We start from the raw sequence: 26237 nt of genomic DNA on the forward strand, positions 1-26237 counted from the left end.
CTGATTCACTATGTCATGTTGTCTTTCACATAAGAAAAACAACACAAACATTTTTAGGCAAGAGAGTAATTAATTATTAATTAATAACAGGTAGGTGGAGTAGTAAAGTGCTGGGTCTAGAAAATCCAGCCTCGGATACTTAATAGTTGTGTGATCTTGGACCCTATTTGCCTCAGTTTCCTCATGTGTAAATGAGTTGAAAAAGGAAACGGCAAACCAATCCAGTATCTTTGCCAAAAAAATCCCAAATGGAGTGCCTCAGTCCCCAGGAAAGAGCAAATTTCAACAACTGCAATGTTGGAGTAATAGATTGGTAATCAACAGATCCTAACACCTTGAGTCTGCATCTCTGCTTCACTCTCAAAAACAAGAGGATTTAACAAGGTAGTTTCCAAGGATTTTTCCATTTCTGCTACTCTGATTCTTTGAGAGATTTGGTCTTCAATGTTAACTCAGCCTCACTTTAATAATAAATTTAAGAATATACTTATATTTATTTAGCATATTTATATAGCTCTTTAATGCTTAACAAAGTGCCTTACATGTCACCTCATTTAATCCTCATAACAATCCTGGGAAGTAGGTGCTATTATTATACTCATTATACAAAAGACTGAGATTAAATAATTTAAGATCATACTACTAGTAATTCTCTGAGGCAAGGTTGCAACTCAGGTGGTAATACCTCCAAATCCAGCACTTAATGTTGTCTGGCAGCCACATCCAACACTACATAGCAATTTCTTTGCACCCTTACCTCTTGCTTTTCTGGAGAAACATTTCCATCTTAGCTTGCGAAGAGATCACCACCAAGGACTCTATGCTTCTGTACGGTGACCAGAGTCTTGTCCTTCTAGATACTATAGTAAAGAGTGAGAAGGATGTCCCTTTCCCAGCGTTCTGGTTTCCCATCTTATTCCCATGAGGCATTGGTCAGGCAAAGACAAATGATCAGGGACTATCAAGGAAATATTGCCAGAAGTACAGTTACCTGCATTCCAGTCTGTACTTGAATGCTAAGCTGAGGATGTTCCGAGGGAGTATAGTACAGAAAGAGCACTGAATTTGGACATGGAAGACATGTCAAATCACACCTTTGTCATTTGCTACTTATGTGAGCTTGGGTAGATCATTTCACTTCTCTAGGACCTCAATTTCCTTATCTAGTAATTGAAAGGATTATTCCAGACCTCTGAGGTCCCTTCCAGCCCTAGATTTATGATTCAATGGCTCCTAGGACCCTACTTTCCACTCTGCAACCCCTGAGCACTAAGAACTCCTGCTTCAGCTCCATGCTGGCAATAACAAAGATTTTGTAGTAACTGATAATGCAAAACAGTGGTGGAGAGTGAAAGTGAATGTCTTTATTATCCCTTGGGACTCATCATTCTTATCAAAGGATGATACATCTAGGGCTAGAAAGGATCTCAGCAGCAATATTATCCATTTTATTTTGTTTTAAAGGTAAGGAAACTGAGGCTTAAGGATACAAGTGTCTTGGCCAAGATCATCCTGGAAGTAAACATCAGAGGTAAAATTAGAACTCAGGTCCTTCAACTCAGAGTCATTCCTTTTTCCACTGTACTGCCCCTCCTCTTATCAGTGCATTAGCATTTGACAATTTTGCAAGTTTTATCTTTGATCTGTTGATATCTCAGGCAGGATCTAAAATCAAACTAAAGAAATAACCTGGACTTTGTTTTATTAAGGATATGATTGAATGCTGTTGAATCACTGGGAATCCAGTCAAACTGAGTGGAGTCATAAGCAGGAATGGTGCCCATTGCAAGGTCATTCAGCAGCTCAAAAATCACAAAAGAGACCTGGTAATTGAGACACCAAAATGTCCAGCCTGCAAAGATGCTTCAGGAGGCTTGGACCTTGACTATATTTTGGCTTCTCTTTTCTCCCCTCCTGTACTTGCCAGAAATCAGCCAAACCAACCATCAGTACTATACTATAAACTCTTGGAGGATGAGAATTGTGTAGTGTCTGAATTTTATGTCCTGAGGGCTCCTTTTATGGGAAGTGGTTTAGTAAATATTTAGTATATGTATTTTAATTGCTGTATTATATTGTATTCTCCTAAACAATTCCCTTTCCTCCAGCTCTTCTTCCTCAGCCACCTGGCTTCTGCTAACTCTGAGGTCTCCCAATCTCCTCCTCCCCTGGCTACATAACACACTTGAACACCACTACTTTAATGTGGAGAAAAAACAAAAAGTTCACAGTGGGTATTTATTTGCAAGATATCCCTAACTATGGAGTTAGAGATTTGGAGCCATTAAATCTCACTTTAGAGATGAGGAAACTGAAGTATAATATAGTGACACTATGTACCAGGCATGCTACTATGGAATACAAAGAAAGGCAAAAATAGTTCTTACTCTCCAGGAGTTGATATTCTAAAGGGGAAAACAACATGCAAATCACTATATGCACACAAGATTGTTTGTCCTTCGTTCTTGAAGAGGACCAGGACATCAGGGAGGGGATGCCATGACATGCAAGGGAGTTGGATTTCAGTGAGAGAGGCTGGGCAAGGTCACCTGCCTCACTTTTCCCTCCAGAGCCATCTGGATCCAATGGCCAGATATAGATCAAGATGACTGGACGTGGCTCTGGATGAAAGGGAAGACCTTGGTCTTTTTTAGTGAAGACTTTCAACAGGTCTCAGTTTGACTGAGACAACCCCCATACAAGATATATACAGAGAAAATTGGAGGTCAGAGAGAAGACACTAGTTGAAGACTGGGACAAGCCACCTGGACAATGTGAGATTTAAGCTGAGAGTTGAACAAGGCTGGGAGGCCGTGAGGGAGAGCTTTCTAAGTATAGAGTGGTAAAGTTGTGGAATTTGAAGATGGAATTTCATGAGTGAGGAACAACAGGAAAGTCAAGTTGCTAGATCACAGAGTATGTGGAAAGGAATAAAAATTAAGTGAAAAAGTAGGAAGAGGCAAATGAGAAGGGCTTTATAAAAGCCAAATTTTGTATTTGATCTTGAAGGTAGTAAGGTAGCCATTGGAACTTACTGGGAAGGAAAGTGACAAGGTCAGATCTGAACTCTAAGAAAATCACTTTGGCAGCTGAGTAGAGGATGGGCTGGAATCTATATATACACACATGCACACATATATAATGTAGTTCATGCTCAAAGTGACAAGGGCCTATTCCTAAGTGGCAGTTGAACAAGAAGAAATAAAAGAGTGTACCGGGTGTTCCAAAGGGAGAAACACAGAATTTGGCAAAATACATTGGATATTAAAGAGACAGAGAAGACAGAGACACAGAGAGAGATAGAAAAACAGAGATGGAAATGGAGAGAAGGAAAAAGAGAGAGACACAGAGATAGCAACAGAGATGAAACTGAGACAGAGACAGATGGAGAGAGGAGGAGGTTTGCAAGGATGACTCCTAGACTGTAAGCCTTGGTGATGGTGCCTTTAAAAATAAGGACTTTTCATAAGAGGGAGAATTTGAAAGGTGGGAAAAGCAAAATTAATTCTGCTGATGAAATCTGAACGCAGACTGAAGCACACTCTTATCACTTTATCTTTTTCATGTTTTTTTTTTTTTCTTTTTCCATTTCCTTCTTTCACAATATGACTAATCTGGAAATATGTTTTATATGATTGCACACTTATAACTATTTAAAATTCTTACCTTTTGAGGGAGGTGAAAGAGAAGGGAGGGAAGAAGAAAATTTGGAACTCAAAATTTCTTTTTAAATGAATGTTAAATGATTGCACATATATAACCTATGTCAAATTGTTTACTGCCTTAGGGAAGAGGGAGGGAGAAAATCTGGAACTCAAAATTTTATTAAAAAGTGAATGTTAAAAATTATCTTTACATGTAATTGAAAAAAAATATTATTTTAAAAAAATCTGTTCTATTTGCACATGTTCAATTTAAGATGTCTATGGCTCATCCAATTTACACCTACATCTAGAGGGAAATCAACAAGAGGCATTTCTGGAGTAATTGGGCTTCTTACACAGTGCAAACTCAAACACCTTCACATTTTCTGAAAGGGAAACAGAAACCCCAAAGAGTCTAGACATGAGAGTTTTCCTTGGGCTTAGTTCAGTTTTGGGAATCAATAAAATCACAATAGAAACTGTTTTACTTTAGGGACAAGCACATGTTTATTTCTCCATAAGCTGAACCACAGAAGCTGGGAAGACTGCCTACAGAAGCTCACCATGGCCCTCCTTCCCTTGCCGGGCCGGCTGAAATGGACTGACACAATGGACTAGCTTAAATGATAGCTTGCAAGGGACAGCAGGGCAGTTGGATCCCACACTGGATGCTGCATTCAGGAAAGTTGGGGACGCTGTAAAACTTGATCAGCCTTTTGAAGGCACTTTTCTTCAGCATCATCATCTCCTCAGGAAACCTTGACAAGAGCTTGATCCGCGCAGAGCCCCCACTCTTCCCAGGGGCCTCCGCCAGCCCTTGCTTCTGACCCAGGGGCTCTCGAGCTCCCCCCATCGGCACGCTGTTGCAGCTCAGGGAACGGACAGTCTTCTTCTTATTCTGAACCGATAAGTAGCTGAACAAGAAGGAGGATAATTTATGCTTAGTGATTTCGGGACCCTCCTCTGAAAAGCAGTCGTCAAGGGAATACACATGATCATCAAGAGGCTGGCTAACTTCTCTTTTCGGGGGCTGCACTCCCACACACTGAGGTGGTTCCCCTGACGCATCTTCTCCCAGATTCCCCTGGGCTTGAGGGGACCTGCCGTTGACCACAGGCCTGAGCCCACCGGCCCCTGGGATGGCGTTCCCATCCTGGGGCGTAGGCTGAGACGTGCAGTGCTGGCTCAGAATGTGTGTAGCAGTATCTCGGATGAGGCTCCAGTCTCGCAGGATGTCCTCCCTGGTGGTAAACTGAGAGGTCACAGTGAAGCGGATAATAAACTTGTCCTGGATGATGGCTGGGATGAGGAAAAGGCATCCAGATTTAACAAGTTCTTTTAATACCCTTTCAGTTAGACAATTAGGACCCTGTAAGGTGGATGAAGAAAAAGAAAACCCATGTCAATAGAATAACACATTCCCAGAGGCACCTCTAGCAGTTCTGTAACTCCCGTAAGGTAATATGGTACAGTAAAAAGAATACAAACTCTGGAGCAGAGGAGCTGGGTTCAAATCCTCTTTGAATATTACCTGTATGACCTAAGGCAAGTCACTTAATTTATGTAGGCCCCAATATTCTCAAAGATACACCATCTCTCTGTTCTAGCCATTTTTCTCCAGCTGTCCTTCATCCCTAGAATGCTCTCCCCAATGCTCTCCCCACTCCATTCCAACTACCAACTTTTCTGGCTTCTTCAGTCATTTTTCAATTGTGTCCAACTCTTTGTGTGACCCCATTTGGGATTTTCTTGGCAAAGATACTGGAGTGGTTTGCCATTTCCTTCACAAGCACATTTTACAGATGAGGAAACTGAGGTAAATAGGACTAAATGACTTATCTGGGATCACACAGATATTAACTATCTAAGGCTACATTTGAACTCAGGAAAATAAGTCTTCTTGACTCCTGACCCAGCATTCTATCCATTGTGCCACCTAGCTTCTCTGGCTTGATTTAGGAAGCATTCCTAACACAATGTCTTAGTTACAGTACTTTCCCTCTTTTAATTATTTCCTATTAATTCTTTATATAAGTTGCTTTGTTTGTATTTTTTTGCATATTGTCTCCCCTATTAGACTGTAAACTCTTTGAGAGCAGGAACTATCTTTTGCCTCTTTTTATATCAACAACGCTTAGCCTGGCACATAGCATGAGCTTAACAACTGTTTACTGATTACATTGGATGAATGAATTAATTTATAAAATGTGAAGGTTGAACCAAATGACCTCTATAATTATCTCTAAGTTTATATATACATATACATATATATATATATATTTATATATATATATATATATATAAAGCTGAAGTTCAGTATTCACTTTGGCACATGGAACTATATCTGTTCAGAACGGGAGTCCTGAAGATACCTTTACCTTTAAGCGAAACACCACCAAGCCAAGGTGCCTTTTGGCAGGAATTTCAAAAAGGGGGTCATTTCTGACCAAAGACTCAAAGTATTTGGCCATTTCAGTACCCTGGAATATCAAACAAACAGAGAAAACAAATAACAAAGTAAGCATTTCAGGGAAGTAACAAACACTTCATCAACTTTCACACAGTTGTTTTGGGAGACACTAATCAGTCTGATCACTTTCTTATACATTAATATCATCTTACTCAAATCCTATTTAACTCATCTGATTCCCAGGCTTAGAAACCCACCAATTTTCCCACCAAACACTGCATACTAGGCTGCCATTATTTTTATAACTTTTGACCATTACCCTTCTCTTCCAGAACTTCTTATTCTTTCTCCCTTGCCTTTCAAATTCTGCCACCCCCTGCATCTAGAATACTCTTTCTGATTCCTTGGACACTACAATTGCAGTTTTATGTGTTCTTAGGCCTTTTTCATGCATGCATGGGCTAGATGTCCTCTTACCTATTATGCTATAACATACTCCATTTAACACTTTTACCCATCTTTGACTCAGTCCTCCAGTTCTAGAATTTAGTATAAAACTTTAATACAGGGGTTCTCACAGTTTTTTGTGTCATGAACTCCTTTGGCAATCTACTAAAGTCCATGAATCCCTTCTCAGAATAATGCTTTTAAAGAAAATGCTAAATTTTAGTTATAGGTTAGTGAAAATAAAGAAGTAATTTTTCCCATTTAAGTTCATGAATATCTATCCACTTATCTATATCTATCTGCTATATGTATCTATCTATCTGTACATTCTCTAATCTTTAGCTGAAATTTAGCACTTTCTCAATTAAGAATATAGATAATAAAACATTTTGAGAAGGGGTCCTGAGGCTTCATCAAACTTCCAGAGGGGTCCATGAAACACAAAAAACGGTGGACTTTGACTGAGGCATTTAATATTTAAGGAAACAGAATTGAAGAGGTTATATGGTTTAAGATCACACAGTTACTAGTAGAATTAGGATGCAGATTAAGTTCCTCTGCTTCTTTTCCTAGCTAGTGATGGCAGAACAATTATTATTCCTCATTCTTAACTTTCTGCATAAGCCATTTTAAAATTTGGATAAGGAACCATTAAGGTGCCTCTTAAAATAATTCAGAACTTTCTTTGAACTAGATCACTGATTATGTAGATTATCTCTGCCTCTATTTCTTCACATCATTCAGGGTTCTGTTAATACCAAGATTGTAAGTTTTGAGGTCTTTTCCAGCTTGAAATTCATAATGCTATGAAATAAAAATATTATGATTAGCAGTGCTACTTTTACTTTGAGTATAGCTGAGAGATAATAGCCTTAACCAGAATCCTGAAGTTGAAGGGGTAAGGCTCAGTTAGAGCCTTATTCTCCTTTACTTCCCCTCCTCCCCTTCCCTTCCATCCTTTTTTTATATCCACTGCATTTAGCACAATTCCTGGCAAATAGTAGGTACTTAATAAATGCTTATTGACTGAATGAATGACACAAAGTAAAAAATGAAATGTTGACCTATTACTAAGTATTTACTGAGGACTCTTCCTCCACCAGTCCCAACACACATTCTGCCCTGTTCAGATTAGAAAATAAGCCTTCAGCCCAGTCTTTGTACTCCTGCAGACATGGATCTAGCAAGGGAGCTTGAAACAATTAAGTAATGAGTTGTGTGATTTTAATTACGGATAGCAGGAATATAGAGATGGGGAAATCAGTGAAGCTTGAACAATCGTGGGAAGGCTAATGAAAAAGGTAGAACTCCAACTGGATTACTGACAGATGGCTAAAATTTGGATCCATAAAAGAATGGAGAGAAGACATTCTAGGTAAGAGAAACAGTATGATGAGTAAGGGCAGAGAGATAGAAATAACCATTGCCTGCTCTGATGCAACCCCTGTCCCAAAGCTCATTGATGTATGATTCTCTCCTTATTGGTGGAGATGAATGCCCTAATCAGTGTGAAGGGAGGAACCATGCAGGTCAGAATATTCATCTCCACCAATAAAGAGGGCTTTGGGAAAGGGTTACCTAGGGAACCATAATGGCATTAGTAAAAAGGGATGAGATGAAACAATTGAAGAAATAGACTGGACCAGTTTATGAAAATTCTTGAATGTCTGGGGCAAGCACTTGAAGGGCTACTGACTTTATGAGAGCAACATTTTAGGGAGATTAGTCAAGGTGTATATGACATCAGTATTTTCTAGCTGAGGTATCAATATTATAGGATCACAGATTTGAAGCTGGAAGGGACTATAAAGAGCACTGAGTCCATCCTTTTCATTTTATGGACAAGAAAACTGAGGCTGAGTCATTAAAGGAATTGGCTAGTATCATACAGCTAGTAAGTATCCGAACAAAGATTTGAATTAAGGTCCAAGAGATGGCAAAGTGGTATAAAGTAGGGCTTCTTCAATGATTTCCACTCATAAGAAATTTTTACATGACCCCAGTTATGTAGATATATAAAATAGGTGTACAAATTAAAATTTACTGATAATAAATCATAAAGAAATTTATTTTGAACCAATTCTTTGGTATACATATAATTTTACTATTTATTGAAGCAAAAACAAATTTGTATACTAGTGAGATGGATATGCTTGTCTATTTTTACATAAAGAATTAAATCTTGGTGGAATATTTGATATCTTTTACTGTTGCCAAATTTTTTGCAACCCCTATATTCAGCTATGTGACCCCAGATGGGGTCCCTACCCATAGTTTAAGAAGCTTTGGTATGGACAATAGAGTGCCAGGCCTGGAGTCAGGAGGACCCCAAGTTGAAATCTGGCCTCAATCACTTACTAGCTGTCTGACCCTGGGCAAGTCACTTAATACTGTTTATCTCCGTTTCCTTATTTGTAAGATGAGCTGAAGAAGTTAAAAACAAACCAATCTAGAATCTTTACCAAAAAATCCCCCAATGGGGTCACAAAGAGTCAGACACAAAGATTGAAGGACTGAACAACAACTTGCCAAATCCAAATCCAGCTATACTTCACTGTTTCTAAAAAGTTAGGCTTTCCTGATTCTCATCTAGCCGTCTCACCACTTGCCCTACTTGCCCTCTTACCCTGCATATCAGCCACTCGGTCCAGGCCACCAAGGACCTTTGCACACAATCTTTCTCCTCCCATCTACCATTATTACAATGAGGACCAAAAAAAAAAAAAAGTCTATAGATTGATGAGTATATCTTATCCATATTTTCCATTCCATTCCATGCCATTCTAAATCACTAATCTATTAAAAAAAAAAAAAAACTAGCAGCTGTTACCATTTGAAGGGTTTATAATAGTTGTTTTGTTTGTTGGGGGGGGAGGGGGAGCAGGGGGAATGGTACAGAAGCAAGAAGGAAATGAAAAGTATCCTTCAGTTTAAACTAATAAGATCTAAACTGCTTGCATTTATCAATAGATACTTTTTCAGTAAAATCTTGTACAAAAGTGAAAACAATATTGTTGGATACAAATATTATTTCAGACTTGACCAGTAACAAGATCATAGAACCATAAATCTAGAGCTGGAAGGGAAGTCTATCTGGGAGAGTTGTGTAACAATCATGACCTGTATTCTTAACTAACCTTCAGATTCCTAGGACCACAGGTTTAATTGTATTATCCCCAGTCCTCCCAACCTTTACTCCCTGTCTTTTGAAACAACCTAACCCAGACACCATGTACACTTTGTTTGGCGGTCGATAAGGCATAGAAGGGTATGAATGGATGAGAACAACCCTCAGGAGTGTCTGTGACAAGAAACTTGGCCCTGAATATGGAGCCAATTTATCTATAACACTCACCAGAGATATGAGTGACAGAATGCTTCATTTAATTTTCAGTACTGAGCTTTCCCTAATTTGATTAGCTGTGGAATGCACAAGACAGCAATTTTTTTTGGAATCCCAAGTACAACTGTCATTTCTCTAAATGTCAATGCCCTTTGAAAAGTTTATCAACATGAAAAAACAAAAAGTCAGAAAAAATTTTCACAAGACTAAACACCTAAAGGACCATGTAAACAAACTAAAGTCCTACTCTGATGCTTCATGCTGCCATAAATAAACCTGGGTGAATGAAGAGTATGTCAGTGGAACTCAACTTCTAAAGGATTGGAAGGTTGGAAAAAATCATTGCATATAAGTCTAGTGTTCGCTTTCCAAAAACCAATCTAATATTGGAGAGGCTCATTGTATAATGTTGTTTATAATGATAAATGTGGAAATATGTTTAGAAGAATTGTACATGTTTAACCTATATTGGATTACTTGCTGTCTAGGGGAAGAGGAGGAGAGAAGAAGAAAAATATGGAACACTAAGTTTTGTAAGGGTGGATGTTGAAAACTATCTTCGTATGTATTTTGAAAAATAATTAGTTATTATTAAACAAAAAAGAAAGAAAGAAAGTTGGCTATAGCAACTAATAAAGATTGTCTACTGAGACACAGAAAAGCAATAATCTATATCCATGGCAGGACCATTGGCATGGATGAAATCTTAGCTCTTTTAATGTATTGAAAAACAAACAAGAAGCAGTAAACATGAGAGAAAATGTGATGTACTGGAGAGAGGATTTAGAGTCAGGAATCTTCCCTCTGAAATAGATTACAAGACCCTGAACTCAACCTCTCTTGAACTCAATTAGCTTCCTGGGACTTTTAAACCATAGGGAGTGAATCTACAACCAATGGAAGGGAAGAGACTATCTTTCTTTTTTGCTGATACCTGTATTTTCAGTGCCTAGCACTTAGTAAGAGCTTAATAAATGCTTACTGATTTAACTTTGGAGTTCTCTCATAAGGAGATCTCATGAAATCACAGATTCTGACATAAAAGCTGATATAGAAATTTCTCTGTCTATACCATAATGTTGGACTTTCTAAACTGCAGAAAACAGCTTATATTTTATATTTTAATTTTGTCATTGTTTAATTTGAAAAAAAAATTATAAAATTGTTGGGTATGTGGTTGATTTAAATATTGTGTTTCTAAGAGAGACAGAGAGAAACAAAAAAAGAGAAACAAAAACAAGAAGAAAAGAAAGGAAAAAAAGAGAGACAAGAGAGAGGAAAGAGGAGAAAAAAGAGAGAAAGAGAATAAATACATGTCGAGGATCTTCCAGTATGCTCTTTGCTCCAGCTACCATAGTTTTTCTGATCAGGTTGACCTAATTTACGTCCTTGTTAGAAAATTATATAACATATAGCATCATTTTTTCCAACATACATGTCTGACGTGGGCTTGGAGATTCTTCACCCCAAAGGAGCGGATCACAAACCAGAGCTTGATAGAACGAAACCGCCGACTCAGAGGAATCTGCCAGTGCTGAGAACAAAAGAACAGGTCCACAGGTCAGAAACAAAGGTGGGCACAGCCCAGCCTCAGCTGGTTCCCTGTTCCCACCCCACCCCCCACCCTCTCCCTGCTCCTCGGGACATTCACCATCACCATGACACCTGAGTCTGCTGCCTCCAGGGAGGATGAGGCATATCCATCCACAAAGTGAGACCAAACAACCTCTCCCAGAGGACTGTGGGACTGAATCCCTTATGGCTAGTGCAAGTCAGGCCCAAGGAAGAAGGTGGAAATGGTCACTGAGTCTTCTTCTCTGAATGTCATTTAATTTTAAATAATAAGGCCCAGTTCTGTTATTTTCTTAGTTTTTGAGTTGGCCAGGCTTTCGTTTACCACTAAGAGTCCCTAAAGTCTTTTAACAGGTGAATATCAGGGAGTGAAACTTAAAAGTCATAGTCTAATATTTTATTTTGTAAGCTAGGATATGTGGGGGAAATACCACTGAAAAGTACAAAGCACTATACCAACACAAGATTAAATAGAGCTACATTAAATAGAGCAGCTAGCTGGCATAGTGGACAGAGGGCTGGGCTTGGAGTCAGGAAAACTCCTCTTCCTGAGTTCAAATCTGGCCTTAGACACATGTGATCCTGGGATTGTCACTTAGCCCTGTTTGCCCCAGTTTCCTTTTTTTTGTAAAATATGCTGGAGAGGAAATGGCAACCCACTTCAGTACCTTTGCCAAGAAAATCTCAAATGGAGTCATGAAGAGTCAAACATGATTAAAAAAACAAGTGAACACAACAAAACCACAAACATGAGATTGTACTTGTCACTTAATTGATACAGGGAACTTAACAGATGAGGAAACCTTCTACCAATGCAGAATGGGTCTCTGTGATTTATAATCTCAGAGAGCTGCCTGGAGCACTTGGCCACAGATTCCTAACTAGCAAGTGGCCAAAGTGATACTTGAATGTAGCTCCTCCTGATTTGGAGGCCATTCCCTATGCCATGCTGCCTCCAAGGTTAAATAATAACATTCAATCTTTTATCTGTTTCTGGGACAGTCATCAAAGAATTATGCTCCACAAGATCAAATGGTATAATTTCTTTGTATCCTTTGCATCTTTGCACCTAGAACAGTGCTTGGAACATGATCGGTGCTTAATAAATACTGACTGAGCAGCTACATACAGTGGACAGAGCACTGGCCTGGAATAAGGAAAAATCTGAGTTCCAATACAGTCTTAGACACCTCCTAGCTTTGTGACCTGGGCAAGCCTTATTTACTTTATTTCCTCATTTATAAAATGGGAACACACCAGAGAAAGAAATAGTGAAACATTTCAATCTCTGCCAAGAAAACCCAATACTCAAGATGAGTCTGAATGTGACTGAACAACACCACAAGCTGCTTGATTTTCTTTTTGGCCTTTTGTTGGCCTCAAGTTAACTTTTCTTAAGGCTTTCAGATTCTTAGGACTTTACCCCTCTGTGGTTTAGTGATTTGTTTTAGAATTTACTAATAACACAGTAAATTGTCCTTGTAATTGTCAAAATCAATATAGCTGAAAGTTCAAGGATAATCAATCCCTCTAACCTAAGAGGTCTAGCCAAGGAAATAATGTGAAACCATCCCTAAGAACTTTGAAATTAGCCAAAGGCAAAAAACATTTGCAGATCCTTTGATAAATAACAAAATAGCCATAGGTGAATCATGTTCACAGGAAACATCTCCCTTTCTCCCCACCTCCACAATTAGCAATCATCTTATCCACCATCACTAATGATGCTCCTTATTTCCAATAGCGGACTTTTGACTGTCCTATCAAATAACACTAGAAGTCTGCAAATATACTTACCCAATCCTATCCTAGTTTCCTCATCTCTGTCCCTGTTCTTTGTTTCCTAACAGGCATATGTATGTGACATCTCTATTTTGGTTTAAAATGTTCTTATCAAGGGCAGTCTATATTGGTTTTTCTAAGTAAAATTCAGATACCATAAATTCTCTTTTCAAAGGCAGCCCAGCAGAGGGAGACAGAGAATGAGAGTAAATAAAAAGACTAGCTTTTCCTACAAGTCAAGTTGACTCCAAAATTCCGTTTGTACAGTGATAATAAGAACATTCAATTTCCAAATGGTTATAGTTTGCTATGCTGCTTTCATTTTAATATAAATATAAAGGATGTTGACTTTGCTTTCTTCAAAATGTGCTTAGCTCCCAAGAGCACCAGACTGTAACTGGAGCAGGTCAAGTGAAACTTATCCCAAGACACTAAAATAAAAAATTTTTTTAAAGAGTGTAATTTGCAAGTGTGTTAAGTGTATATTTAGATCTATCACCTTCAGTCTTTTTGTAGAATGGAAACTAATAAAGTTAGCACCTAGTTTGAGAGGACCATACTTGTAATTTAACTGGCATAGGGAATTTCCAAGGAAGAAACTCCCTTTTTCTTAAATATATATTGGTACCTACTCTGCATTGTAATTGTGGAGAATTCCCTGGTCTGCTCAGGATCACACAGCCAATATATGAGTAAGCTTAGGTCTCCAGACTATCCAATGCTACATGATGCCCCTCTAACTAACATTTAGATAACAAGAAAAATTATTTAAGATAGAAGTTACTAAAAGGTAGTTTCCTTCTCTCAGTGGATGTCTACCAGGTAAGTTTCTCTCTGATCTGACCCTACACTGTTCCCTGATAAAGGGCAATCTCCCTAGTTCCTACCATGATAAGTTACAAAGCCAGATTTATAATTAAAATAGGGCAGCTAGGGACTTTGGCACTGAACCAGATGACTGGACTTCCTCAACCCCTTCCCCTCTGTTGGTCTAGATTAGGGGTTCTCAAATGTTTGCTCTCAGTATCTTTGTATTATTAAAAAATTATTGAGAATCATTCCAAAAAGTTTTTGTTTATGTGGGTTGTATTCATCATATTAGAAATAAAAACTAATTTTGAATTTGTAGAACTTCTGAAAGGGTTTCAGAGACCTTCAGGATTCCCTGGATCACATTTTGAGAACCACTGGCCAGGAGCATGGTACAAGGAAAAAGATAGGCAATTGATCTGGAGACAGAGAATCTGAGTTCAAATTCTAGCTATGCAATACCTCCAGTAAGTCAATGATGTTCTATGTTCCTAAATCTTCTCATCTATTAGATGAGGGGGTTAGACTAAATGACCTCTGAGTTCCATTGTGCATATAACTATTTTTGTTTGTGAGTTTAAAAAAAAAATCCTAAATATGCTTCTGCCTGAGGTATATCTCAACACAGAACCAGGAATAATGGGCTCCAATTCCCTACCATGAGTCAGGGCCCTGAATTTCCTCTCCTGATCAGCTGTATTTGTTTCAATTACTTTTTATATTGTCCTGATATGAACTACAAAGCTGATCAAAGGGTATGAGCAGTGTTGTTTTCCCTATGTGTTATTTCAAGTTGCCTACCCTTGGCACCAATATTGCTAGTTAGAACTGTGCCCATCATGATAAATTTGGTTTTTTAAAATCTGAAATTAACTCAACAGGATTTAACAGGATGGTTGATTCAACAGACTGGTTCTACAAACAAATCTTGGAGCCTGGAGCATGGAGGGGTTGAGAAGGCTATCCCCAAGTCTAGCTAGCTCTTTTTTGATTTGGGTTATTACAGAGTTTTCTATACCCCTTGTGAACCACGAGCACTTTTATATCAAAGGTCATTGGCTATCCCAAGTCTAGCTCTTCTTTTAAAAAATCAACACTAGTTCTGGGGCAAGTATAACGTCATATTTTAAAATAAATATATCCATGATATGGAAGAAGGACCTTTGCTATAGCAAAGATTGTTGGCCTATGACCCTTTTTTACAGGTACAAACTGTCCCCTCACAGCCTCAGCGATGGTGCCTCAAATTCACTACTGCCCTGCTAATTCACTACAACCCTGCTCCATAGTTCCATTAGGAGTAGTGGGATTGTCTTTGATGTCAGAATGCTCAGTGCCAATCTTAGGGTAATAATATTTCTCAGAGGTCACAGAGAAGTCAACTCATGAGACCATTGATATATGATGCTATTCTGAGTCTTTCCATATCTATCTATTTTTACTCTCAGTTCAACCATCTGAATTAAAAAGGAGCACATAACTCAGGACTCAGGCCAAAACAGTAATGAAAGCATCTGTGATGAGAGGTAAAGAAAACAACAGGATCTTGCCCTGATCTGGCAAGAAGACTATCATCCAAGAAAGCAGCCTAAGTGCCCAATTTCTTTAATTCACTAGAGCAGAAGGACATAGGATTCATAGACTAAGTTGGGATCTTGGAAGTCATCATTGATTTCCCAGCAGAGGAAACAGGCCCACAGAGGTTGACAAGAATCAAACAACTCATTAGGTGTCTTAGGCAAAACTGAGCTTCAGATATTTCTGATTCTGTGTATTCAGCTTTGATGCTCAATGCTAAAGCCTCCTAAGCACTTTCACTTGCCTCTCCTTTCTGAGTGGAAGGCAAAAAGCAGAACAATAAATTCTTCCTAAATTTTCTCTTTATGAAGGGCTCAGGATTTTCCAGCAGACTTCATTTTCCATAGGTTGATCTGCTTAATTTCAATCCCATCAACATCATCTTCTTTTCACCTCCCTTTTGTATACTATCTTCCTCTATCAGATTGTAAGTTCCTTTTAGAAACAGATTGCATTTCTTTCCCTTATTTGTACTCCCAGAACTTAGCACAGTGGCTGACACATAGTAGGCATTTATAAATCTTAATTAATTTACTGAATTTAGGTCCAGTGTTCCACTCATCATATTACTTAGCTGCTTTAACACAGAGGTGGCATATTGGGTCTAGGGATACGGTTCATGTTTAGTTAAAAAAGAACTTATTGATTTAATTTATTTAGACTTGAAAACCCTTAATAAGATTCTTCAGAAAAGACAATTTTTTTTTCAAATTGAGTCATTGTGGGATTAAAGGGAATGCTTTTTAATGAGGGGTACAGAGATAAATACTTCTCTAGATTAAGATGTAAAAAGTTTTTTTAAAAAGCAGGACTAATTTTCATATTTTAAAATAAATATATCCACGATATGGAAGAAGGTTACACATTGAAAAAGTTCCCAGTTTGCTGATTACAGTAGATCAAATTAGAAGCCTGTATAAATGATTATTTAAAAAGTAAGCTTAGTGTGGGCAAATATATGTGAATGAATGAGTGAGTGTCCAAAAACATTATCTAAATATAGGACCTAAGGTCTTGTGAGCTGGATTGGGGCTCTATAATTCTCACCATAAAGTCTGTGGCTGCTCCAGAATTGGCATGTCTGAGGTAGACGGGATTCACATTGAAGGTCTGCTGCAACTTGAACTTGTCTTTGACCCTGTGGGTAGTAAAATGGACATTGCTGGCTGAAGCCTCTTCAGAGGTAGATGATGCTGCTGCATGTGTGACTTGGCAGCTGCACTCACCAAAAACCAGTACAGTCAAAGTGAACCATCATCCACTTGGAAGGATTGAAAGTAAACGAATCAGCATACTCAATACCCTTCAAAAACACCCGGAATTCAGGGCAAAGGAAAGCAGTTCCTGCATATGCAGCATCAACATGGAGCCACAGGCCTTCTCTAGCACCTGTAAAAGCAAAAAATCTGCATGAATCCAAGAATTCTTGAAATAAGTTATCATGCATAATGATGGATAATGCAATTTTGAGTCTGTCCATATCTATCTATTCTTAATTTCAGTGCAATCATTTGAATTTAAAAGAAGCACACATCTCAGGGTTCACACCATGACAGTAATGAAATCACCTATGATGAGAGTAAAGAAAACAGTAATATTTTGTCCTGTTCTAGGACTGTACTCAAAAGAAATTTGAGTATTTGATTTCTTTAATTCACTAGGGCAGAAGGTAATAGGATCATGGATTTAGAGTTGGGATCTTGGAAATCATCAGAATCCTGATTTCATAGAGGAGTTTAAGAATTTTTCTCCTCTGAAGTTTGGACTTGATTGAAATTTGATTGTGGTCCAAATGCAAAGTGGAGCCCAAACATAGATCTATGGCATAAGGCATTTTCAATTTGGGTCTGAAACAAAACAAAACAACAACAACAAAAGGATAAGGGATGGAAGTAGGGCAGATGGGACATGACATCCTCTTTCTTCTTTTAAAAGAAGTCCAAATTCATTCCTGCTTAAATCCTAGGGATAAGATAACCTACTTTTTTATTTTTTCATATAAAATAATCCATAAATCATCTCAGTTCCTTTCTTCTATTTTTAAGGAAAGATATACATAAGCATGGGCAAGGAGTCTTGTGACTTAGGTTAAGACCTGCCTGGCAAAGCCTACCCAAAGCATTGTTGGTAGAAAAGTGCTTTGTAAACCTTAAAACATTATGTCAATATGATTTTTGTTATTGTGATTTTCTTCCATTTTAATGAAAGAAGTGTCAACAAATCTAGCAGATCCTAGCTTAAACTACAGAACAAATGTTATTCTTCTCTCAGATTATCTAACTTTGAAATCCAAACAATGATATTTGGAGTTCCTACCATTTTTCTCCTTTCCATTGTCTCTTCCCCCTACCTTCACATCTCCCATTGACCTCAAATTGAGACTTGTTTACTGAAGGCCCCATCCATCCTAATAACTTGGTCTGTACTCACTCAGATGCAGGAATAGAAGTCTCTGAGATTTGTGTATGGCTAACTCCTAAGAAAGGTAACAAAGTTGGACAAAGCTAAGATTTATTCCTTTCAGCAATAGTCACTGAGAGAACAATAATATTGACTAGCTAACAGGGAGCTCTTAGCTACCTTCTGTGACTCTTCTGCTTCTATATTAGACAGATCTTGACAGCTCAAGGAAAGGTAGAAGTGAAGTCCCCCCAAAGCAGTTCAATACTGTCAATACTTAAGAGTTCTGTAAATTTATTGATGTGTTTAATTCCCTTCACCAATTTAGACCACGAGCCCCTCAAGACATAATTAGTAGTCTGTGAATTACTGTATCTTTTCTCCTTACTCTATTCTCAATTTAAAAATAATAATAAATATCAATGATAAGTCTCTCTGAATTTAAGTAAGCTGATCCTTGGACAAAAACATACAATTTTGTCACCAAGGCTACATTCAAAGTCTTTTCAGCTTTGTAACTGGATCTAACAGATTCAATGCTCTGCTGGCACAGCTTCAAAGAATTCAAGGTGACCTCCAGCTGACTAACAAATATAGAAAATCATTGGATTAAGTCATCTTAGTCAGACAGGGTATATACTTACAAATAGGTCCCAGCTCTGCCAAGCAGTCAAATGCACAGACACCAGTGGTCCCTAAGGTAGCACACACCTGAAAAAAAAAAAAAAATCCATTATCATGATAGATTATCATGATAGATGGGCTCAACTTGTAAATCTGATTTCTTTTTAAAATGAAGTTCCAATCATAAATATTAAGTCACCAGTTACTCTAGCATCACCTACAATATTAGATTATTTCCATTCCATTTTTTTTTAGCATATTACTTATCTTCTCTCATCAAAAGCCCTTTTCCCACATTCATTTTCTATCATTCAAAATCACATCAACTTAGCTCCCTTCAAGTCCCCTTCAAGTCTCATGATGTGCATTCATTCATTCCAACTTACAAAAACAGGCACTAGGCCCTGTTTCCTGTCCTCTTCAATTGCTTTCTGAAGGATTTCACCTCGGAGGGAGAAATTTTTATCCACAGGAAGGAATTTCATCTTCACAAGTGAAATCAGACCAGCTTTTTCAACTGAGGAATGGGCCTAAACAGATGAGAGGGAAAATCATCAACTCCTGACACCTGATATTACTATAAAATCACAGATTTAATCTAAATCCTGCCACCTGCCCCACTCTCCATTTTGTAAATGAGGAAATAGGAGCCAAAAAAAGGTTAAGTGGTCTATCTAAGGTCATAATGTTATAAAATAGCTGGAGCTACATTTGAACCCAGGTCCTTTGACTCCACAGTCATTACTTTCCACTGAACTACTTTATATATCTTATATATTTCCTTTATATAGTGACATGTAAAAAGGATCCAGTGAAGCACTTTAGAGTTTTTACATAGTTCCTTTTAATGTTTATATTTTTACATGTAAAAAGGATCCCCTGAACCACTTTACATATTTTATATATTTATTTACATTAAAAGGGGTTCCATTGGACTATTTTATATATTTCTGCAAAGCACTGTATGTATTTTATCTCATTTGAGCATCACATCACACACTTTGAAAGAAATGTTTTCACTATTCTTGTTAAAGAGATAGAGAAATGGATTGAGAGAATTTAAGGTCTTACAGCTGTTAAATATCTATAGCAGGATTTGAACCAAGACTAAATCAAATACTTTCTCAGGCCGACTCATAGTAAAGTTGTAACAACTTTGTAACAATAATAATAATGATAATAGTATATACATATAAGCATATATATCTATATATTTACTTTTTTATATAAAGCACTTTACATATCTTAATTCATTTGATCCTCACAACAATCCTGTGAGGTAGTTGCTACTGTTATTCCCATTTTACAGATGAGGAAATTTAAACACAAAAAATTAAGTAACTTGTATAGAGTCACACTAGGAATGTCTGAGGCAGGATTTAAAGGGGATTAAATGTCACTTCAGAATAAAGAAGCTCTAGAATATCACATACTGACTTCAGAATTCACCCTGTGAAGACAGTGACAACTTGGAATTTTTATGCCTGGGACAAATTCAGTTGAGTAAAGGATGGGGTTAGGGAGAGGGGAGGACAGAGGCGGGAAGGCAGAGCAATAATTGGCAAATCATATATATAAACAAACCAGGAAAGAGAGAGTCCAGCCTTCATCTTTCACAAAGACTTTTGATAGAAAAAGAAAGTGGGCATGACAGGACCCTAGAACACAGGTCAATAAACTATGACCCAATCCAAATCTGGTCCACTGCCTGTTTTAATACATATTTTGAAAAGTAAAAACCATTCTTAGCTTACAACAGAAACACACAGTTAGCCAGATTTGGCTCTCAGATAGTAATTTGCTCACCCCTGCCCTAATAGTGTCAATCCAGACCAAGAGAAGATCATGAGGAAAAGTATAAAGATGACAGTCATGATAGGAAGGAAGAACTCATTCTCTCCTCCAGAGACTGGCACCCAAGAGTAAAACCCCAACAACACCTGGTCTATACTCCAATGATATCAGAAAAAGGAAATGATTCATATGGACAAAAATATTTATAAGAATGTTGTCTGTTGTAACAAATAACTAGAAATTAAGGCTATATCCAACAACAGAAGAACGGCTGAACAAATTATAGATTATGAATGTAATGGAATATTATCATGCCATCAGATAAAATGTGACAGATGATAAAAGGTGATAAATGATAGTGTGACAGATCTGTCACACTAAGAGAAACTGGGGAAGATTTATATAAATTATAAGGAGTGAAATGAGCAGAACCAGAATAAGTTGTACAATGACTACAGCATTGTGAGAGAAAACAATTTTGTAAGAATTACGGCCCATGATCAATATAATGAACAGCTAAGACTCCAGAAGATTCATTTTGAATCACAGAGACGATGGGCTAGAAGTACAGACTTAGATATCCATCTCCAGACATGACCAGTATGTACATTTATTTTTGCTTGACTGTACTCATTTGTTTCAAGGGAAGGTTTCTTTTTTTTGGAGGGGAGGGAAAGAATTATGGGGAAAAGGAGAAAAGAGTGACAGTGATTTAAAAAAAAAAATACGGAATATTTTTTAAATTACACAGAAGAAAATAGAAGTAAATTCAGAAGAGAATATAGACATGGTAATGTTGGTGCTATCATATATAATTCTCATTTCCTGCCTTTTTTTGTATATGAAAATGTTTGTGATTGTTGATATAGGTCACGTTCATAATAACCAAAAAGAAAAATTATTTTTCAAAGTCTCAATCCCCTCTTGTTAGTTCCCTCTCTCAGTATAGGAGATCTCACCTGGTCTGAGGCATAAGCAACAAGCCGAGAGTTCAAGAAAGATTCGTCCACATCTGGCTCAGACACTTTCATGTCCTGGATTTTATTTTTTCTGGCTGCTAACAAAGCTACCAAGGTGGATTCACTGACTGTACTCTGTGAAGGGAGAGAGGTCTTGAGTTCAAATGTTCCAGAATAGATTTCATTTTATTTTGGTTTTGTGGCTTTCTATGCTATTCCCTAAGAAAGAACACGATCTCTGCCTAAGGCTGGTCCTCAACCTCCCCATTTATTTTCCAATCTCTATCATCTTTTCTATTTGTCCCATGTCCACAGTATACCAAGAAATGTACTTAATCTGAATATCTCTCTTACTAATTTACTAAATTCAAAAAGGAAAAAAACCCCACAATACCAAAAGAATTATCCTGGAAGGCACAGGAAATGAGAAGAGAACAACCATTCCCTGGTGAATAATTTAAGTTTCCAATATTGAGGAGTAGGAAGAAGAGAGAGGTAGGGGAGGACAGAGAGACACATGGAAACTTATTAAACTTATTCACTTAAAAAAAAAAAAAAAGATAGGGGCAGTTTGATGATGCAGTGGATAGAGCACTGGCCCTGGATAGAGCACTGGCCCTGGAGTCAGGAGAACCTGAGTTCAAATCTGGTCTCAGACTTCCAAACACTTTCTAGCTGTGTGACCCTGAGCAAGTCACTTAAACCCAATTGAAAGAGAGAGAGAAGAGAGAAAAAGAGAAAGAGAGGAGATGGGGGGGGGGGGGGGAGGGAGAAGGATAATAAGGAGGGAGGAAGAGGGAGGAAGCACAGCTACAAGGCATGCACAAAGTCCTTAGCTCTAAATTTTAAAAAGTTATGAACTTGGAGTCATGGACTTGGATGAGAGAAAATGACTCAATCTCTCCATCTGTAAAATGGCATCTTCCCTTCTTCCCAGGTCAAAGCATATGTTAGCTAATCAGGAATTTAATGAGGAAGGACTAAACTATGAAAATAAGTGAAGTCCCATACTAAGAGAATATCACCTTACATTTCATTTGGAGTTCTCATATATTTCCTTATTTATAATCTTCACTTTCCGAGCTCAAAATTCTCAAGTGAACGCTCTAAATTGCTTCATATTCCACAAAACACAAAGGCATTCAGACTTGTGGAGGACAACATAGCCAGATCCTGATACTCTCTAGCTGAATTGTACCAAAATACTGACTTGTATCCTGGTGACAGATTCTTCCAACAATGAGCAATTTAACACCCAGACTCTGGCTCTATTATTTTCAATAAATTATAGAATAACTGAACATTTAAGTAACTCTGGCTTAGAGAATCTTAGGAGAGAGCAACATAGGAAAAGAATATAAAGGCTACAAACTTATCCTGCTCATTTCTCCCCTCTCTCCAGTTTTGTAGAAGCTATGAATTAAATTTCCTATGTAATCTACAATCCTCGATTATCCAATCTCACAATATGGTTAGGAAGGAGTTTCTGTCTCTGTGTGGTTTGGGGGTGGCTGGGGAGGGAAATAGGGGAAATCAGGTTCATATGAATATAGTAATATGATGATTTATTGATTTTCTCTTAATGAAAGAAGACAGCGAAAAAGGAAGAGGGATAATGGACAGAGAGAAGAAAAGCAAAAAGAAGAGAAAAGGGGAAATATGAAATGGAAGAAGTAAGGATGAGGGGAAGAATATGAAAAAATGAAAAGGAAAGGAGAAGAAAAATAGGAGATTGGGAAGAAGAAAAAGAAAAGGAAAAGCGGTTAGGGAAAGTAAAATTTAAAAGGATATATTATAGTGTGTGTAGTACAAAAGGTATACTTATAAACAGAAGGCCTAGAGAGCTAAAAAGACAGATCTGTCATTCACTTCCTAAACCAGCACTTTTTTCTAATTTCAAATGCAAAAGCACGCCATCATCTGAGACACCTGTAAGACACCTCCTCCCTGGCTGCTTGGGTGATGGTGTAGGAAGTGTTCCGGGAGGCCTAACATTTTTGCCAGCCAATCCATGACATTCATCTCGAGCTCAGTACAGGCTGGACTGGAAGCCTGGAACAGAGAAAGGAAAAAGTCAAGACCTAAATCCAACCTGCAAGGAATATTCCCACCCACCCATCCATAAAACTGGGAAAAAGCTACTCATCTGCATAACCCTAGATCAAACCACCTTCCTCAGCGTGGGAAGCAAAGATCTCCCGGAGCACGAAGAGATTAGTGAGTGACAGGCAAGCTCCCGGCTTTCACTTCCCTCCCACCCTCCAGCTCTCAAGTGGGCTAAGGGAAAGGGGAGGAGGGAGCTTCCAGGCAGCTGATTATCTCTCAGTTAGACTTCAGCTAATCCCTTAACAATGCTGGCCGGGGGTCACTAATTCCTTCTGACCTAACAACAGAGAATATGCCTGGGGGAGATTTTAGATAAACAAGAACTTTCCCAGCATACCCCATAAGAGCAGAACTGGGGAGTAGGGGATAGCTAAAACCTTGAAATTTTTGGAAATAAAATAAAGTATTAATTTATGCAGAAAGTAGAAAAAAATATATTATTACTCAGAACAAAATTACTACTCAACTTTTTTTTTTATTATGAACCATTTCTCAGAATGTTTTACAATGCATAAAATAAAATACATCAATTATATTTAATTAGTTATATTAAAAATAAAGATGTCATTTTCTCCCATCCAAGTTCATGACATCTTCAAATTTATCCACAAACTAGGGAACTCGGGGTTAAGAACTCTTGCCATAGAAATAACATAGATTAAAACTTATAGTTTAAGGAGTGTTAGGAAAATGACAGAAGGGAACTTGGGGGTAGTAGAGAGATGATACATCTCCATATCAAGAAGAATAACTACGCTCTCTCACAAAACGTTCTTTGTCACCACAATCAGAGAAAGGAAAAAGGAAAAGAGGCCACAAGTCTGATGGAAGATGCCACGATTCCTGTTCTTGTTCCCCCTCCAAATAACAGCTTGCTTCCCTGACCTTGTTACTTACCCAGGTGAATCCCAAGCAGTTAATAGCATCTGCTAACATGTCTCCTAACAGAGATGGCCAGGAGGTCAGGGCTGGAAAATAGGCATGCATATGGGGGCTTTGCCAGTGGACCACCTGGGAGAGAACATGCAAAGAACATCACATCTGAGGCCCAAGTTCCTTCCACAGCACCATGAAAGGACATAGACAGGAGGCTATTTACTCTTTAGAAGCAAAATTCAAAGAACATTTTCCCTCCATCAATTCTAAAATCACCTGAAATCCTTCATATCCCAGAAAATTGAAAGGAGACAAATTCGTCCCATCCAATCAAGAGGCAGACAGATATACATGTGCGTACACGAGAGATCGCTTGATCTAAAGGTTGGTTCTTGCAATCACAGAGACCAGAGAGGCTAACACAAGCTATATGACCATAGGCAAATCCAACTACTCTGAAGCTTAGGAAATTCTCTAAGTTATAGACAACTTAAAGTCTATTAATACAGCATTTCCACATTAAAGAAATTATTGGTTATATTTATAACATAACCAGTCTATTTATAATCTTAATGTTTCACACTAGTGAGGTACGTTTCTTCTGAATGTCTCCCCCCTTCATTGTGGCATGTTTTAGAACCTCTGAGATAAGATTAAAACTGCCCCATTAACATTCTGAGCTGTTTACAACTGGCTCATTTCTACCACTCCATACGGCCTATGTATCTCTTTCTCTTTCTCTCTTCCTCTCCTTCCCTCTCCTCCTTCCCTCCCTCCCTCTCTCTCTCTTTCTCTCTCTCTCTCTCTCTCTCTCTCTCTCTCTCTCTCTCTCTCTCTCCTCTCTCTCTCTCTCTCTCTCTCACACACACACACACACACACACACACACGTACACACACACACACATACACACATCTGTTCCAACCATATTACACCCCATATCGCCATGCTTTCTCTCACTAGCTCGTCCCCAGCCCAGAACACACTCTTCTCCACCTCCACCCTGGTTTTCTCCAAGAATCTTTTCAAGCTTCACCTTTTACATGAAGTTTTTCCTGACTACTACCACCATCACCCTCAGCTGCTAGCACAAACAACCTTGTATCTATTTATATATATTGCATCTCCTGATAAAATGCAAACTTTTTGGGAAAGGAACTGTTGCACTATAGAAGAAGAGCTCAGCACAGTGCCTGGCACACAGTAGATATTAATTAAATGCTCATTGATTGATTGGTTGGTTGTAGCAGCATCATGGGAATGTGAAATAAATGCTCAATCATCACACAATTCCCAAGGAAGGCCATTTAAGTGTACCCATGGATGCCTTTGGGATTCTGATATGCAATTCTATGTAAATGGACTTTTGCCTGACGCACATATGGTGTTTTTGGCATTTTCATGGTGCTTTAGCTGCCCAGTGTCTAACAAATTGTGCAAATAGAAAAAATTCCCATTTTTTCAAATAAGTTGTCACTAAGCTAAGCTCACAACTAGCATATGGTAGAAATAATACGTAAAATGAAATCTTTTCATTCCAAATTTGGTGTTACTACACCATTAAATGAGGAGTTTGACAAGACCAAAAAAGAAGCCTGTTCTTGATCATGTTTGCTTTTACTCTCCTACACTTTATTCTTTCTCTCCAATTTCCTCTTCCACTACTCCCCCAATCTACCCCGCAAGTCTTCTGCTTCAGCCCGGTTTGATCTTGTCTGCAACCCTGACATTTATTCCTGTCCCTACATCTTTGCTAGAGATAGCCCCGAAGCTTCATCTACTACTCTTCTCCTACCTCCTTCTCTTTGTCTATCCAAACTTAACTAATTCATCAATGTCCAATTCAAATCTTTTCTCCTCAGTCCTTCCCTATCAACTCCAGTCCAGTGATG

General features: G+C 38.1%; 1 protein-coding gene across 1 annotated transcript in view; it reads right to left on the reverse strand.

The window, feature by feature from the left end:
• Positions 1–4126: 4126 nt before the first annotated feature.
• HDC (histidine decarboxylase) overlaps positions 4127–26237 on the reverse strand; it is a 30622-nt gene continuing 8511 nt past the window's right edge. Inside the window, exons 3-12 of the mRNA XM_051980621.1 lie at positions 24367–24480; positions 23293–23415; positions 21364–21498; positions 18997–19140; positions 18631–18697; positions 16813–16975; positions 16634–16724; positions 11280–11378; positions 6023–6124; positions 4127–5013 (exon numbers count right to left, since the gene is read on the reverse strand). Coding sequence (XP_051836581.1) covers positions 4264–5013; positions 6023–6124; positions 11280–11378; positions 16634–16724; positions 16813–16975; positions 18631–18697; positions 18997–19140; positions 21364–21498; positions 23293–23415; positions 24367–24480 — 1788 coding nt within the window. The 3' untranslated portion in view covers positions 4127–4263. The remainder of the gene's footprint in view (positions 5014–6022; positions 6125–11279; positions 11379–16633; positions 16725–16812; positions 16976–18630; positions 18698–18996; positions 19141–21363; positions 21499–23292; positions 23416–24366; positions 24481–26237) is intronic.

Source organism: Antechinus flavipes, chromosome 2, assembly GCF_016432865.1.
Source record: "Antechinus flavipes isolate AdamAnt ecotype Samford, QLD, Australia chromosome 2, AdamAnt_v2, whole genome shotgun sequence".
In the NCBI taxonomy this organism is placed as follows: domain Eukaryota; kingdom Metazoa; phylum Chordata; class Mammalia; order Dasyuromorphia; family Dasyuridae; genus Antechinus; species Antechinus flavipes.